General features: G+C 43.4%; 1 protein-coding gene across 1 annotated transcript in view; it reads right to left on the reverse strand.

Annotated features, from left to right (window-relative positions):
* The window catches only part of dnah5 (dynein, axonemal, heavy chain 5), a 350,257-nt gene that overhangs the window by 160,989 nt on the left and 170,217 nt on the right, over nucleotides 1–19,051 (reverse strand). Inside the window, exons 41-42 of the mRNA XM_080205374.1 lie at nucleotides 16,596–16,749; nucleotides 14,564–14,710 (exon numbers count right to left, since the gene is read on the reverse strand). Coding sequence (XP_080061500.1) covers nucleotides 14,564–14,710; nucleotides 16,596–16,749 — 301 coding nt within the window. The remainder of the gene's footprint in view (nucleotides 1–14,563; nucleotides 14,711–16,595; nucleotides 16,750–19,051) is intronic.

The following is a 19,051-nucleotide window of genomic DNA, read 5'->3' on the forward strand; positions in this document are numbered from 1 at the left end:
GTTAAAGTCTAACAGGTTTATTTGGTAGTAAATGCTGCTAGCTTTCAGAACGCTGTTCCATCGTCAGGTGAGCGTTCTGTAAGCTAGTGGTGTTTACTACAAAATAAACCTGTTGGACTTTAACCTGGTGTTGTGAGACTTCTGATTGTGGTTACCCTAGTCCAACGCTGGCATCTCCACATCATGACTACTACGAGAACACCAGAGATGGTCCTGGAAAGCTCCACAGGCAGAGACTTTCGCCAAAGTTAAACATCTAACCTACAGACCCATTTGATCCCAAGAAAGAATACGTGCTGACACATGACATTTCCCCGTTTGGGTTTGGGGCGGTACATTCACATCACTGGGAAGAGGGAAAAGTCTGTCACAAATGCATCCAGGACCCTGGTATTCTCAGATTGAGAAAGAAACGTTGGTGTAAAAAAGTGGTGTAAAAAAGCTCCAGCATTATGTCTATGGCAGACATTTCATAATATTTACCAATCACAAACTCACGTTGGAACTTAGAGTCATAGAGTCATTCATCCCATCGAGTCTGCATCAATAATAACTATCAGCAAAGTCCCGCTACTCCCATTTTCCAGTACCTGTCCTAGATCCTTGGATGTCGTGACATTTCAAGTGCTCATCCAAATACTTTTTAAACATTGTAAAGTATCCGATCTCCACTACCTTCCCAAGCAGTGCATCTCAGATTCTCAACACTCTCTGAATATTTTTCTCACATCCCCTCTGAATCTCCTTTCCCTCACTCTAAAACAATGTCCCCTCATTGTCCCCCCTCAGCCTTCTCTGCTCTAAAGGAAACAATCCAAGCCTAACCAGTCCCTCCTTAAAGCTCAAACGCTCCATCCCAGGCAACATCCTGGTGAACCTCCTCTGTGCCCCCTCTGATACAATTGCATACTTCCTACAGTGAGGTGACCAGAACTGCAAACAGTGCTTCAACGGTGGCCTAGCCAACGTTCTATACAACTCCAACATTACCCTATTGCTCTTATACTCTATGCCATGGCAGATAAAAGCAAATTTTCCACATGCCTTCTTAACTACTCTATTCACCTGCTCTGCTACCTTGAGGGATTTGTGAGTAAGTACCCCAAGATCCATTTCTTCCTCTGAGCTTCCTAGTGTTCTGCCATTCATTAAATACTCCCTTGTCTTATTACCTCTTTCAAAGTGCATCACTTCGCATTTATCAGGGTTAAATTCCATCTGCCACTGCTCTGACTAACCCATCTATATCTTCCTGTAACCTACGACCTTCTCCTTCACTATTAACCACCCTACCAATCTTGGTGTCATCTGCAAACTTCCTTATCATTTCCCACACATTCTTATCTATTCTTTCTTATCATTAATGTAGATAACTAACAATAAGGGACCCAGTACTGAACTTTATGGTACATCATTAGATACTGGCCTCCAGTCATACAAATAGCCTTCTCCCACTACCCTTTGTTTCTTAATACTAAGCCAGTTTCGGATCCATCTCACCAAGTTTTCCTGAATTCTATATGCTTCAACCTTCTCAATTAGTTTCCCATGTAGGACCTTGTCAAAGACTTTGCTAAAATCCACATAAACTGCATCAATTGCACTTCCCTCATCCACGCAGTCACATTTTCAAAAAATTCTATCGAATTTGTTAGGAATGACCTTCCTCTGACAAAGCCATGCTGACTATCCCTAATTAACTCAAGTGGAAATTTATTCTCTCCTTCAGAATTTTCTCCAATACTTTCTCCATCACTGACGTGAGACTTACCAGTTTGTAATTTCCTGATTCATCGCTACCACCTTTCTTGAGAATTGGAACCACATTAGCCATCCTCCAATCTTTTGGCACTCCCCCCATGGGCAGACAGGAATTAATAATTTCAGTCAAAGTTCCTGCACTTTCCAGCCTCCCACAGGGGCTTGGAGCTTTGCCCATTTTTAAGCTGTCAAAGCCTCCAATATCGCCTCACTTCCTATGTCGTACTTTAAGTCCTCACAGTCCCTTTTTCTGAATTCTAAACCTACGTTCTCCTTTTGCTGAGTGAAGACCAATGAAAAGTATTCACCTACCACCCTTGCAATGACCTGCAGCTTCACAAACAGATTGCCCCCTTGGTTGCTAATGGACAACGTTTGTTTGAGGCTGCAGGACTTACCCTGCTTAACCTCTTCCCTTTAATGCATTTATAGAATATATAAGGATTCTCCTTAACCTCATTTGCAAGTCTTTTTTCATGTCCCTTTTTTGCTCTTTTAATTGCTTTAGGTCCCTCTTGCACTTCCTACATGTATCTAAGGCCACAGCTAAATTGTTCCCTTTGGATTTGCTAAAATCATTTCTCTTCCACTATTCCAGTCCTGAATTACCCTAGAGATTTAGAGTTCCCTGAACTTATTGCTCCTACACTCCCCCACAAAGGGGGCATGTTAGACTTGTATCCTCCCCGTATCCTTTTTGAATGCCCCTCAGTGCTCCACTGTGGATTTCTGATGTTAACCCTCAGATCGAAGATGACTTTGCGTTGGTCCCTCCAGATTGTGAAGGCACAGATGTAGGATCAGAAGTGAAGAAGCGGGCAGCCAGGCTGGAACACAACCTGAGCAGGAACCCGCATTGGTGACCCTGCGACACTCTCTCCGGAAACTAAGGTCCCCACTCAGTTTACACCGCATAACCCAGCCCCACCTTCAATAGACCTCAGGCCAACTGCTAAGCAGTGGAAAAGACCTTCTTATAGTGGAGAATGCTGAGGGAGAAATGGATGTGGGTTTGAAGGCGGGGGGTGGAGTGGACACAAAGTGAACAGCAGGAGGTTAAAACCTGTTGCTCAAACCAGGACTATGGTTGTAGGTCCCTGGGTAAGCCGTAGCTGTGGTTCTTCTGTCGGTTTCCAATGAAGAGTTTTTGGTGATGGGAAACTGGCCTTGGCTGAATTACTACAACGACACAGACAAGAAGGGAATGGGTGACTATTAGATAGAGTGAGCGTTGCAGGGATCTGCTGTGGCCATTCTCCTGTAAAACAGATGTATCGCACATTACATACTCTTGGGGGCATGGCCTCTCAGATGAAAGCAACAGCAGGCAAATTCGCTGTACCACAGTTGGCTCTGCTGCACAGAGAAGAAGAAGATGGCGTGGGACTGAAAGTCATATGGGATTGTAAGGGGACATTTCTGTGACTGCAAACAAGACACCAGGATACTATGTTGCCTCCCTAGTGCTAGTATCAAGGATGTCTCAGAGCAGCTACAGGATATTCTAGAGGGTGAGGGTGAACAGTTGTGGTATACATTGGTACAAACAACGTAGGTATAAAAATGCAATGAAGTCCTAAAATCAAAATATAAGGAATATGAAAACAAGTTGAAAAGTAACACTTCAACTCTAAAGCAGTGAAATCATACTCTCTGAACAAACGCGATGAGTACAAGCCTTTTTTTAACCTCGGCAGGCCAGTAGCAATTCAGTTTCATTGTTTAAAGGCTTTCTAGGCTGACAGTTTCATTGATTAATGACTCCCCTCTATTGTTGACACTCGATTTCACACAGCTCAGGAAACTCATACAATGGCTGTTAATTTAGGATTTTGGCTTTAAGTCAAAACAAGTTACTTGTTTGTACGTCTAAGTCACTGACTTGACAGGTTCACGGGAGAATTTCAGCCATCTGTAAAACTGGAAGTGGGGAGGTCATGCTGGGCTTCTACCTGCCAGCATTTTCCGGTTATTAACCCTTTGTCCACGTGAACCTAAATCTGTCCCTGGCAATTGAATTCTGTCTTTTGAATTAATATGGGGATCAAAATTTCTAAGCTTCCTGCAAGTACAAATGTAGTTAAGTGAGTATTTTCACTTAGGTTTAAGATTGTGCAGCTAGATTTGAGGAAAACCTTGAATTACATTTTAAGATAAAAATGCTGGTGTGGATGTATTTTGGCTCACTAATGCTAGTGTGAAAAGCAGTGCTTTAGATCAGTTTGAGCTTTTCAAACTGCTTTGTTTAATTGGATTACAGCTAAAAATTATGATCCCTTTATGCAGTTTAAGTTGACTTCAGGAAGCATAGTGGAGGGCATGCCCCTGTCTATATCAACAGAAATGAAGTGGAAATGGTCAACAGCTTCAGATTTTTATATGTACAGATCAGCAACAACCTGTCCTGGTCCCCTCCATGCCAGCGCTGTAGATAAGAAAACCCACCAATGCTAAGAAAATCTGGCGTATCCACTATGACTCCCACCAACTTTTACAGATGCACAATAGAAAGCACCCTTTCTGGTATCATAGCTTGGTGTGGCTCCTGATCTGTAATAAACGGCAATAAACTACAGGGGATCGTGAATGATAGCCAGTCCAACACACAAACTAGCCTCCCATCCGTTGACTCTATCTATATCTCCTGCTGCCTTGGGAGAGCACTCCTGATATAGTCTCTTCCACCTTCTTCTGTTGGGGGAAAAGATAAAAAACGTCTAAGATCACGTACCAACCAACACTAGGACAGCTTCTTCACTGCTGCCATCAGACTTTTAAATGGACCTACCTCACATAAAGTTGATCTTTCTCTACACTCTAGCTGTGACTGTAACACTACATTCTTGCGCTATCTCCTTTCCTTTTCTATATAAGCTTAGCTTTGTTTATACAGTGTGCAAGAAACAATATTTTTCACTTTTGATTTATTATTGTCACATGTATTAGTAGACATTTAATTGGACATCCAAGAAACACTTCTTTTCCCCTCAATCTGGTTACCATAAGTCTCAGAACTGCTATTGTGATTGAGTCCTCCCTAATCCCATATGGTTTTGACAAGTAAGAAATTGCCAATTGGATTGAGAGAAAGCACTAAACTAATCTATAATGGCATAAGAAAGAGAAAAAGGAAAAGATTATGTCCCTTGTATAGTGTTACAAACTGGAGGAGTTATTTTCTTTTCAACCCATATCTCATAAAAAGCCTGTTGGAACATTTTAGAGCCCACAGGTTATGTGACGCTCTACCTATCTTTCTCTTTTCTGAAGGAAGGTTGAAAGTTTTGTCTCAGCAAATTTTTTTTTCTCATAGTATTTTTATAATAGTTTAGAAATCAACTTGAAGAAAAATAATTTTTTTTGCAAAAAACCCGTATTTTTGCCAGCATGCGCTATTTTGATTACTTTATGTGTTATATATTGTGTTTAGTAAAATGTTGGTCTAAATTGGAACAATTGATGTTAACTAACCTATCAAATTGAAAAAAACAAATCTTTACTGTAGAAATTCTAGTTCTTATAAATTATGTGAAGGTTTGAACTTGTGAACATGAAATTACCAGATATAAAATTGACCTTTTTGAATTTCTTAAATGTTTGTTGTTTTAATCACAGTTGTACTGAAAAATCTTTGATTTGGAAGCCCTGTTACAAAAGTGTTTAAAGCTTAAAAGCATTTGAAATTCAATGTAAAACACATTCTTCTCTGATGAGAACTTTTTTAAAAACAGTTAATAAGGATGGCACTAATGGTTTCTATTGTTTCATCAAATTTCAATTCCTAAGTATAAAGAAAATCTTTGGCAGGACTTGCCAAATCTTAAAAAGTATGAAGACTTGATCAGAAAAATAAGAACATAAGAAATAGGAGCAGGAGTAGGCCATCTAGCCCCTCGAGCCTGCCCCGCCATTCAATAAGATCATGGCTGATCTGTCGTGGCTCAGTTCCACATTCCCGCCCTCTCCCCATAACCCTTAATCCCCTTGCCTATCAAAAACCTATCAACCCGCATCTTAAAAATATTGAGTGAGGCAGCCTCCACCACTTCAACGGGCAGAGAATTCCAGAGATTCACCACCCTTTGAGTGAAGAAGTTCCTCCTCAACTCCGTTCTAAACCACCCCTCCTTTATCCTGAGGCTGTGCCCTCTAGTCCTACTGTCCTTTCTGAGCGGGAAGAGTCTCTCCACCTCTATCCTATCCATCCCATTCAACATCTTATACGTCTCAATGAGATCTCCCCTCATTCTTCTAAACTCTAACGAGTACAAGCCTAGTTTATTCAGCCTCTCCTCATAGCTCAATCCCCTCAACTCCGGAATCAGCCTAGTAAACCTCCTCTGCACTCCCTCCAAGGCCAAAATATCTTTGCGCAAGTGCGGCGACCAAAACTGCACACAGTACTCCAGCTGCGGCCTCACCAGTGCCCTATACAGCTGCACCAAGACCTCCCTACTTTTATATTCAATCCCCCTCGCTATGAAGGCCAGCATCCCATTCGCCTTCCTGACCACCTGTTGCACCTGCAGGCTGGGTTTTTGCGACTCATGCACAAGGACCCCGAGGTCCCTCTGCACCATTGAATGCTGCAGTTTTTTGCCATGTAAGTAACAGTCCTTTCTACCATTATTCCTACCAAAGTGGACAACCTCACATTTGCCAACATTAAATTCCATTTGCCAGTTCCTGGCCCATTCGCTCAGCCTATCTAGATCCTTCTGCAGACTCTCCACACCCTCCGCACAATTTGCCGTTCCACCAATCTTGGTGTCATCAGCAAATTTCGACACCATACACTCGGTTCCCTCCTCCAGATCATCTATTTAAATGGTGAATAGCTGAGGCCCCAGCACCGACCCCTGGGGCACTCCACTAGTCACCAACCGCCAATCCGAATAGCACCCATTGACCCCCACTCTCTGCCTCCTATTTGACAGCCAATCCTCTATCCACGCTAACACCCTACCCCCAACTCCATGCCCCCTGACCTTCTGCAATAACCTCTTGTGAGGCACCTTGTCAAACGCCTTCTGAAAATCGAGAAAGACCACATCCACCGGCTCTCCTCTATCCACCGCCCTAGACACATCCTCATAGACCTCCAATAAGTTTGTCAGACACGACTTCCCCTTAACGAAACCGTGCTGCGTCTGCTCTACCAAACAATTCTCCTCAAGATGCCTCGCTATTTTCTCCTTGATCACGGATTCTAACATTTTTCCTACAACAGACGTTAAACTAACCGGCCTATAATTCCCCGCCTTTTGCCTGCCACCCTTCTTAAACAACGGTGTAACATTAGCCGTTTTCCAATCTTCCAGCACTTCCCCGGAATCCAGTGACGTTTGGAAAATAATCACCAAGGCATCCACTATCACCTCTGCCATTTCCTTCAGAACCCTTGGATGCATTCCATCCGGTCCTGGGGACTTATCCACAATCAGTCCCTCCAGTCTGTCGAGCACTGCCTCTCTAGTAACAATAATGTCATTCAGGCCCTCCACTCCTACCATCTATCTTTCCATCGCTAACACCCGGCAAATTACTCACGTCCTCCTCCGTGAAGACCAAAACAAAAAAGTTATTCAGGGCCTCAGCCATTTCCCCATCCCCTACCACTACGTCCCCCTTCTCATCCTCTAAGGGTCCAACGTTCACCCTAGCCAGCCTCTTCCTTTTTATGTATTTATAAAAACTCTTGCTATCCTTTTTTATACTAAGCGCTAGCCCAGCTTCATAGTTTATCCTATTCTTCTTTATCAATTTCTTTGTCATTCTTTGTTGACATTTAAACCTCTCCCAATCCTCTTCTCGCCCACTACTCTTAGCTACTCTAAACGCATCCGCTTTTAATTTAACACTTTCCTTCACCTCCTTCGTTATCCACGGCTGATTACCTCTTCTCCTCCGGTCCTTTTTAACCATCGGAATAAATTTCTGCTGAGCACCAAGAAAGATCTCCTTAAAGATCCTCCACTGTTCTTCAGCAGACCTACCTTCCAACGCACTCCCCCAATCAACATTCGCCAATTCCTCTCTCATCCTACCATACTCCCCTCTGTTCAAACAAAGGACACATGTCTGGGAGCCCACTTTCTCCTCCTCCATCTGCATCAAAAACTCAACCATACAATGATCACTCTTCCCAAGAGGATCCTTCACCACAAGGTCCCTAATTCTACCCGCCTCATTACATAACACCAGATCCAAGATAGCTCGCTCCCTCGTCGGCTCCAACACATACTGTTCGAGGAAACTATCCAGCAGCATTCCAAGAACTCCTCCTCAAGCCCACCGTGTCCAACATGGGTCGACCAATCAATATGTAGATTGAAATCCCCCATAATTACCGCTGTCCCATTCCTGCACGCCGCATTTATTTGCACGTTAACAGCCCGCCCTTCCTCCAGATCATTATTCGGGGGCCTATAAACGACACCCACCAGCGTCTTCCTCCCTTTGCTGTTCCTAATCTCCACCCACAACGATTCCACGTTCTGATCTTTGGTTCCTATATCATCCCTTACTACCACCCTGAAGCTATCCTTAATCAGCAGAGCTACGCCCCCCCTCTTTTCCCTCCTTCCTAAACACTTGATACCCCTGAACATTCAGCTCCCAGTCCCTGTCACCTTGCAGCCACGTCTCTGTAATGGCCACCAGATCATATCCATTGTGCTGATCTGCGCCACCAGCTCATCCACTTTATTCCGAATGCTTCGTGCATTCAGATAAAGTGCCTTCATCCCAGCCTTCACCTGGATCTTATTTGCCAGAACGCCACCAACCATACTCACGCCCCCTACTCCTTTTATTATTGGTACAACCTTGGCCTCCCCCCTTACCTGCACCCTCTCCTTTACTTTAGACTCCGTAATATCACCTACCCTCGCACCCTCCCCCCCCCACAATTAGTTTAAAGCCCCAACTACAATCCTATTTACACGATTAGCCAGGACTCTGGTCCCAGCACAGTTCAGATCAACCCCATCCCACCTGAACAGGTCCCGCCTACCCCAATACTGATGTCAATGTCCCATAAATTCAAACCCATTCCTCCCACACCAATCCCTGAGCCATCCATTCACTTCCTTAATCTTATCAACCCTACACCCGTCTGCACTCGGTTCAGGCAGTAGTCCGGAGATAACCACCTTGTCGGTTCTACTTTTTAATTCCATTCCCAGCTTTTCAAACTCCCTCCCCAGATCCTCAGTTCGCATATTGCCTACGTTGTTGGCACCCACATGTACTACAACGACCGGGTTCTCACCCTCCCACTCCAGGTTCCTCTGCAGCCCAGATGCGACATCCTGGACCCGAACACCAGGCAGACAACACACCCTTCTGTGCACTTTGTCATTGTGATGGAGTAAAGTTTTGTAAAAAAGTAAAATAATGCAGTTTAAGGTCTGACTATCCTCTATATACTTATAAAGATTACAAAGAAGTTAATCCTTTCTCCAAATGGTTTGCTTAATTCATTACACAACTTTAAAAATTCTGAAGCAAATGACGAATTGGCAAATTAACCCCTTAAATAGAGCATCAATACATTCTCTGCTTATTTTTCTGTAAGGTTCAAGATTTTCCAGATTGCTTGGATATTGAAGCCAAGATCCAGCAGTTTTAAAAACGTAAGAGCTTAAATGCAGACATCAACAGAGGCAGGTAGCAAGAGTTGGAAAACTTCCTGCTGAGCAGTGCGTGATTTTCGTTCTGGGGCAGGTACATGGTGGAGTAGGGCCCAGACATACAAAGCATCCACAAGGGCTGCAGAATGCTGAGGCAGGCTGGTTAAAAGATTGGGATTTTGTCCCAGTTATACTGTTAAATAATTAAGCACTCTAACCATCAGCCCTCACAAATCATCACCCCCCCAACCACTCCCTCTGCGCCATCCATGCCAACCATGCTGTCTACCCAGCTACAATGGCCCCCACAACCCAATGGTCTCGCATACCTTCCAATCAGATCAGATCTGTTCTCAGGCGTCCGCATGTATGCTCTGCCTAAAAAAAAATCAGCGATTCCGAATCATGCTGCACAAGCGTATGGGCAGGGCTTAACATGCCTGAAACCTTACAGCTCTGATTGGCACTTCCAATGTCAATGATCCAGGCTCAATGCATTTCGATCATTTGCTATCAACTTCAAAACCATCATGTACAAATACAAAGCCTGAACAGTATTTGCTTCTGAAACTTGGACTGACTTACAAAAAAAATAGAATGCGGCTCCCCCGGGCCAGATAATGCCTCCTCCCTGGCCCCCTAGACAATGTCCTATCTCCACAACATTACTGACCCCCTTATCCCTCTCATCCCCACACCACCCAGACCGATCATGGGCCTCTCCTCCACCTCTCCCCCCCCCCACCCCCAACCCAACTGATCTCAGGTAGAGTGGCAGCAGACCCTCCCTTTCCCCCCACTCAACTGATATCAGGCAGAGTGGCAGCAGACCCACCTTTCCGCCACCCCCATTGATCTCAGGCAGAGTGGCAGCAGACACCCACTTCGTCCTCACTGATCTCAGGCAGAGTGGCAGCGGACACCCCCTTTGTCCCCATTGATCTCAGGCAGAGTGGCAGCGAACCCACTTTCACCTCCCGCTGATCTCAGGCAGAGTGGCAACAGACTCCCTTTCACCCCCACTGATCTCAGGCAGAGTGGCAGTGGATCCCCTTCCATTCCCCCGATCTCTGGTGGAATGACAGTGATTCTGGTTGGGCGAACATGATAGTAAAGAGGGAAGTGCCGGTAAAGTTGGGCATGCAGCCCATTAAGTCAATTTAATGCTGTTCCGGGCACAGTCATAATCGCAGCCATTTTCAGGCCTTGGTAAAGGGAGAACCGGCGCAGAGGCGGGCAGACTGTGCTACTCGCCTCATGCCTGACTTTACCAAGTTTTCATGCTCTAAAACGGGTGGAATGCAATGGTAAAATCGGGCCCACTGTGTAAATTCTGTGTAAATCTCACTGATAATGAAGTAAAAATTATAACTGTTACCAACATGGAATCAGCTTTAAACTATCCAGCAGACAAAGGGATGATTAATCTATTACCTGTATCAGGTATCATAGATATGTCCAGGCACCTGGATTGCCCAGATAGCCTGGATTGGTCTGTTCCAGTCCTGCACATTCTTAAATTCCATCCCACCTTGCAGTGTACAGGATAAGAGCCACCTATGGTAATTTCAGACTGTTACCAAAAGAAAATGCTGGCCCAAAATGCTGAATGCCAAGGTTGTCATTGATGCACAGGTTCGTGGTATTGAGTCGGGATGGTGTTGGTCTGAACCGTGCTGGGACCAGAGTCCTGGTGAATCGTATAACTAGGACTGTAGATAGGGTTTTAAACTAATTGGGGGGAGGTGGGGGAGGGGGGGGTGCGGAGGGTGCAGGGGTAGGTGAAATTACAGTGTCTAAAGTAAAAGAGAGGGTACAGGTACAGGAAGAGGTCAAGGATGTCCCAATAATAAAAGGGAGTAGGGGGCATGAGTAAGGTTGGTAGCGTTCCTTCAAATAGGGTACAGATAAAGGCGGGGATAAAGACACTTTATCTGAATGCACGAAGCATTTGGAACAAAGTGAATGAGCTGGTGGCGCAGATCAGCACAAATGGATATGATCTGGTGGCCGTTACGGAAACGTGGTTGCAGGGTGACAGGGACTGGGAGCTGAATGTCCAGGGGTATCAAGTGTTTAGGAAGGATAGACGGGAGGAAAAAGGGGGAGGGGTAGCTCTGCTGATTAAGGATAGTATAAGGGTGGTAGTAAGGGAAGATATAGGCGCCAAAGAGCAGAACGTGGAATCGTTGTGGGTGGAGATAGGGAACAGCAAGGGGAGGAAGACATTGGTGGGTGTGGTCTATAGGCCCCCAAATAATGACCTGGAGGTGGGGCAGGCTATAAACATGCAAATAAATGATGTGTGCAGAAATGGAATGGCGATAATTATGGGGGATTTCAATCTACATATTGATTGGTTGACCCATGTTGGACACGGTGGACTTGAGGAAGAGTTCTTGGAATGCTGCCGGGATAGTTTCCTTGAACAGTGTGTGCTGGAGCCGACGAGGGAGCGAGCTATCTTAGATCTGGTGTTTTGTAATGAGGCAGGTAGATTTAGGGACGTTGTTGTGAGGGATCCTCTTGGGAAGAGCGATCATTGTATGGTTGAGTTTTTGATGCAGATGGAGGATGAGAAAGTAGGGTCCCGGACTTGTGTCTTCTGTTTGAACAGAGGGCAGTACGATAGGATGAGAGAGGAATTGGCAAATGTAGATTGGGGGCACAGATTGGTCGGTAGGACTGCTGAAGAACAGTGGAGGATCTTTAAGGAGATCTTTCTTGGTGCTCAGCAGAAATTTATTCCGATGGTAAAGAAGGATCGTAGGAGAAGGGATAATCAGCCGTGGTTAACGAAGGAAATAAAGGAGAGTATTAAATTAAAAGCTGATGCATTTAGAGTGGCTAAAAGTAGTGGGCGAGTAGAGGATTAGGAGAGGTTTAAAAATCAACAAAGAATGACGAAGAAGTTGATAAAGAAAGGAAGGATAGACTATGAAGCTAAACTAACGCTAAATATAAAAAAGGATAGTAAGAGTTTTTATAAATATATAAAGAGGAGGAGGCTGGCTAGAGTGAATACTGGACCCTTCGAGGATGAGAGGGGGGATTTAGTGGTGGGGGATGAGGAAATGGCTGAGGCCTTAAATAAGTCTTTTGCTTCGGTCTTCACGGAGCAGGACGCGAATAGTTTGCCGGGTATTAAAGATAGAAGGATGGTAGGAGTTGAGGGTCTGAATGCGATCACTGTCACTAGAGAGGTAGTGCTCGATAGATTAGCGGGACTGATGGTGGACAAGTCCCCAGGACCGAATGGAATGCATCCCAGGGTTCTGAAGGAAATGGCAGAGGTGATAGTGGATGCCTAAGTGATTATTTTCCAAACCTCGCTGGATTCCGGGGAAGTGCTGGAAGATTGGAAAACAGCTAATGTTACGCCACTGTTTAAAACGGGCAGCAGGCAAAAGGCAGGAAATTATAGGCCGGTCAGTTTAACGTCTGTTGTAGGAAAAATGCTTGAATCCGTCATCAAAGAAGAAATAGCGAGGCACCTTGAGAAAAATTGTTTGATAGAGCAGACGCAGCATGGATTCGTTAAGGGGAAGTCGTGTCTGACAAATTTATTGGAATTCTATGAGGATGTGTCTAGTGTGGTGGACGGAGGGGAACCGGTGGATGTGGTGTTTCTCGATTTTCAGAAGGCGTTTGATAAGGTGCCGCACAAAAGATTGTTACAGAAGGTTAGGGGGCATGGAGTTGGGGGTAAGGTGTTAGCGTGGATAGAGGATTGGCTGTCAAATAGGAGGCAGAGAGCAGGTGTCAATGGGTGCTATTCGGATTGGCGGTTGGTGACTAGTGGAGTGCCCCAGGGATCGGTGCTGGGGCCTCAGCTATTTACCATTTATATAGATGATCTGGAGGAGGGGGCTGAGTGTAGGGTGTCGAAGTTTGCTGATGACACAAAGATAAGTGGAAAAACAAATTGTGCGGAGGGTGTAGAAAGTCTGCAGAGGGATCTAGATAGGCTAAGCGAGTGGGCGAGGACCTGGCAGATGGAATACAATGTTGGCAAGTGTGAGGTTATCCACTTTGGCAGGAATAATAGGAGGGATTACTATTTGAAGGGCGAAAAGCTGCAGCATGCTACGGTGCAGAGGGACCTGGGGGTCTTTGTGCATGAGTCGCAAAAACCCAGCCTACAGGTGCAGTAGGTGATCAGGAAGGCAAATGGGATGCTGGCCTTCATAGCGAGGGGGATTGAATATAAAAGTAGGGAGGTCTTGCTGCAACTGTACAGGGCACTGGTGAGGCCGCAGCTGGAGTACTGTGCGCAGTTTTGGTTGCCGCACTTGCACAAGGATATTTTGGCCTTGGAGGGAGTGCAGAGGAGGTTCACTAGGCTGATATCGGAGTTGAGGGGGTTGAACTATGAAGAGAGGCTGAATAGACAGGGCTTTTACTCGTTGGAGTTTAGAAGGATGAGGGGGGATCTTATTGAGACGTATAAGATGATGAAGGGGATGGATAGGGTAGAGGTTGAGAGGTTCTTCCCGCTCAGAAAGGACAGCAGGACTAGAGGACACAGTCTCAAGATAGGGGGGGGGGCAGTTTAGAACGGAGTTGAGGAGGAACTTCTTCACTCAAAGGGTGGTGAATCTGTGGAATTCTCTGCCAGTTTAAGTGGTGGAGGCTACTTTGCTAAATATATTTAAGATGCGGGTAGATAGGTTTTTGGTAGACAAGGGGATTAAGGGTTAAGGGGAGAAAGCAGGAAAGTGGAACTGAGCCACTTCAGATCAGCCATGATCTTATTGAATGGCGGAGCAGGCTCGAGGGGCTAGATGGCCTACTCCTGCTCCTATTTCTTATGTTCTTATGAGTCTATGATGTCAAGGTACAGTTAAAATGAATAAAGCATGGTATCTGAATGGCTGAAGGTAGGCTTCCAAATGCAATCATTTGTGATGAGCCAGAGAAAACACTTTAAAGATACCATAGAGCAGGGCAAAATTGTGAAACTGACTTAAATGCTGAACAGTTCTTCACACCTGAAGTAAACAAGAGTATCAGCTGTCTAGCATTGGTTTCTGGCACCAAAGACAGAAATATTTTGTATTTGTAGTCACCTTCAGAAAAAAACTATAATTATGGAGAAGTGTAATGCTACACTGCTTGGCACCACTGATGGCATTCAAGATATCATCTTATTATGATGGTTTGCTTACCCTTCTTTGCTCTGAGAGTTTTTCTCCACAGAGTTGAAAAAATACCATCTGTCCAGTCATTTGTAGCTACATCCAGTCGGCCAAACATCTGAGGTGCAGTGATAGCTTTTGGATTCATTCTCATTTCGCGATGTGGTTGACCACAATCTGTGAAATGAAGAGATAATGAAGCGATTGAAATATCATATATACATCCATAAACTGTTCTGCAATTTGTTCTTTGCACGTACTTTCATTCAGAGGCAGATTGAACAAATTCTCTAGGTGCAGAACTTCATGCAACAAAAGCCCATATGCAGAATTTTCATGTGGTATCTTGCTGTTTGTCGAGTTTTCCATCCATTAATTTTAACGGATGGCAAATCAAACAGGGCTTACCCTACTCTGCTCAAAATGCACATACACACTTCAGTTACTAAACTTTTGAATGTTGCAAGTGAAATCTCACATACTATTTCCATCATCTGAAACGTATAACAATCAAAATAAAAATGTTGAGTTTGTTTGATTCTTCCTTCTGATTTGATAGATACTTCATCAAAAAATATATTATCATGAAGTGGCAAACATGTTGTTTGATATGAATACAATGATGCACTCTTCCAGGCACTACTACTTCTGCTTCTTATCCTCATGTCTGCATTCTTCTGGCCTAAACTTATCTTCTCTCCTGCTTGCTATCAGAATCACACTATTACTATCCCATATTCTCATTCTCTCAGAGAAAAACAAAAATATAGAAAATTTACAGTATAGTAGGCCATTTGAAGCATCATGTCAGTGCTGGCAAAAAGCAGCTATCCAGCCTAGTCATATTTCCCAGTTCTTGATCTGTAACCCTGTACGTTATAGTGTTTGAAGTGCTTATAAAGTATATTTTTAAATTTCATGGATATTTCTGCCTTTACCACATTTTAGGCATTGAGTTCCAGACCTTCAGCACTCTTTGGATGAACTTCTAACTAACCTTTTTACCAGTTTAAATCTATGCACCTTGATTATCCACTTCTCTGCTAAAAATATCCACTCTATCTCTATCTAAAAGTTGAATGCTGCAGTATTTAAATCCACTGGCTTTGGGTTCATGCACAGTCCAATGGAGCACAAGTCATCCTGTGACTGCCTGCCTAGACATTCTCAACTGTTATCCATGTTGCTTCTCTGCAGGCTATTGTGGCAGAAGTGGTAGACTTTGGAATCCACCACAACTCTGTATCTGTCTGCCCCTTCTTGTCTCTCCTGACCAATCTCACTATCTTGTCCTGCCGTGTATGATGTTCCCCGTTGGCCTTCAGATGGCTCTTCAATTACATCCAGTTCCAATCTTTCTTTACACCATTCCTCCTCCACCTGAAGCTACAGATAAACTGGATGTATGCGCCCCATATTGTCCGCGGAGTGTATCCTCCAGTACCAGCCTGGTCTTCAAGAAGCATCTTGCAACTGTGGCTAAATGGCACTCACTGTTTATTGCACAATCTCACTCTGACCTTGGTGGAGCTTTCTTGACCTTCCTTCAATTGTACTCATCCTTCCCTCAGTGACCCTCGACCTTCTTTTGGTTGGACTCAACCTTCTTTCAGTGACCTTCAGCCTCCCCTGCAATACTTCTCAAGCTCCTTTCTCTTCCAGAGTGAAACGTTAAAAAACTCAGACTGGCAACGATTGGCTACAACTTGCTCACATTCTATCTCATGCATGTACTAAATTAAATGTAGAACTATTAAAATTATATTCCTTCTATGTACTGTCAGCATTGCCATCCTAATTCCTCCCCTTCACCATTTTAATTTGATGTTTCCCTCCCAACCTCAGGGACTTGAAAGTGTACTTTGCACATTTCCTCAGTCATCGTAAGTTTTGCCCCTTATCTCAAATTTGCACCTGGAGCAATTGAGGGTTCAAATCTTATCTGCGAGTTCAAAATTGTCACTGCAGCATTCCCGGAACCTTCAACACTCCAATTCAAATAAGTCTTATGTAGAAATATGAGCGATGCAAAGACTTTTTTTTTAACCCATTTCCAGCTCACCTGTCATGGCTTTCATTAATGTGTGAATGCAGGTGGTTTTACCAGCTCCACTGGGTCCCAAAGTCATCATACCATGCCTAACCCTTTGTGTTTCAAACAGCTGAATAACTTTGAGCTTCCAAGGAGGATGACTAACAAATCCTGCTTCTTCAACCTAAATAAAAGAAAATATGTTCTCAGAGTTTTGTACATTAGGTTAAATACTGTTTGCACTTTTATTTTACTGGTCAGCGATTCAATAGTCAATGGATCATAGTCATTTTAAGTTTTTACTTCTGCATAGTTCCATAATGAGTAGTTAACACCAAACTGCAGCCAGAGTAATAAATATATATAACATATTCAATAAAATTAAAATTCATGACTAAGACAAGAATCAATATTATAAAGTTGTTATGCACAAAAATTTTCAACTTCATGTCATTTGACATCTGCATAACATTGCTCTCTATTTGCTTCTAAATTGTGTTATTTAAGAGATATATGTTTACTCAACTTCAGTCCTTGACATGTTCTCCCCATATCTGTATGGGTTTCCTTCGAGTGCTCCAGTTTCCACCCACAGTCCAAAGATGCGTGGGTGGCACATGCTAAATTGACCTTAGTATCGGGGATTAGCAGAGTAAATATGTGAGGTTACAAGAACAGGCCTGGGTGGGATTGTGGTCAGTGCAGACTCAGTGTGCCAAATGGTCGTCTTCTGCACTACAGGGATTCTATGACTGTAAGTGGCTAAAAGTAACAGTAAAACATGGTTTGATTTATTAATGAACCAACGGGAACTTCAGTCAAAATTCTACATAAATAGAACAACAGAAGTAGTTTTGAACTGAGCAGTTTTCATTCAAAGAAGGATGAATGCATGTAGAGATGTAAGTAAATAAGGTAAAAGTAGGGTTAATTTATCTTTAAAGTCTAAGAGCTCAAATAATGAATACAATTAATCAATTTCAGGATGAAAGCATTTCTAAAAAGACTGGTTGAAACAAATATCAGGTCAAAGGGAAGGAACACATTTAAAGAAATACTGAAGCCTATGTGAGGGAGTAGCTGCTTAGATCTCCCAGAAGACAGCAGGACAGCTGGTCAGAACTCCCAGAAGGCAGTGTGAACAAGGCCAGACCTAGAGTATAAGTTGCTTTCACCATCCAAGGACACTGCAAGAAGAAAGGGGCACTTATTGGATATAAGAATAGTTTTGACAATAAAACGGGATGGTTAACTCTGAGGATAGTTTAACTTAAGGCCTTTTGCACTGTTTTAAAGTTCTGTCTACTGTGTGAAGATACTCTTGTGGTTAATCGTAATTTTGTTTTTTCGTCCTTTATTTCTTAATTAACATTTATCACAAGTAGTCAGGGACATCATTTCCTTATTTTGGAACTTTTCATCATACAAAATTACAAAAGAAATTTTGACAACTGTTTCAGGTTTTGCTTTGGGTTTTGGGCAGCTCAGCATTTGCCATCAGCTGTGCCATAACACTCTAAAGGACCACATTTACTTTCATTACCCTGATGACATTTGACCCAGATGCAGTACAGTAAGGAAATTTGTAATTTTACGAAAAGATTTCTCACTGTGAAATCTGTAATTATTTTCATGAATGTTTAAAAAGGACTTTTAAGAGTTTTGATGACTTTTAAAGGGATAAATTCTTTTTTTTCAAAATATTGGTCCATGAGAACTGGTGGTCCTTGATCTGGAGCAGTACCAGCTGAAAGGAAATTAAGATATGGATACTGTGTGGCCAGACATAAAGTAGAACTGCAGACACAAAGGAGAATTACAAGCGGAGGAACTGAAGGGTGAAAGTAATCAATGCAAAATGGCAGGCACAAAGACATAGTGGACAGAGACAGAAAGAGGAACACAGAGAATTCTTGTGAGGAGAAGAAATAGTTCACTCACAGGAAGAAGTCAGTTTCTCTCTTTGGTAGAAAATGAGTTAGGTGAATGTAGAAAATGTAGAAAATAGTTAGATGCATTGGCCAGGCTAAATTCTCCCTCAGTGTACCAAAACAGGCGCCAGAGTGTGGTGACTAAGGGATTTTCACAGTAACTTCCTTGCAGTGTGAACGTAAGCCTACTTGTGACTAATAAATAAACTTTTAATACCTGTAATAGCTTTGTCAATTAATAGCGCTCAGCATTTTATAAAGGTCAGTTAACCATACAAGCATTTGCAATCTTGCAAGCTCCTGACCCCCACTTAACCAGCAGCGTGCCTCCTGTGAGTATTGCCTGGAGCTTTCTTGCACTTTCTCAATCAGACCAGTGAACCAATTTGCTGCTTCATTAACATACACAAAATAAACTGCACCAGAATCATGTCCCATTTTGATTGCAATTCAATATCTTCAACAATTCCAAAGGAAGTCTCCAACAGTTGTCAGATACAATCATTATAATTAGCATAACACTCTTTTCATTCTTATACCCAAGTTAACTTACAC

This window comes from Carcharhinus amblyrhynchos, chromosome 2, assembly GCF_965287045.1.
Source record: "Carcharhinus amblyrhynchos chromosome 2, sCarAmb.v2.hapA, whole genome shotgun sequence".
Taxonomy (NCBI): Eukaryota; Metazoa; Chordata; class Chondrichthyes; order Carcharhiniformes; family Carcharhinidae; genus Carcharhinus; species Carcharhinus amblyrhynchos.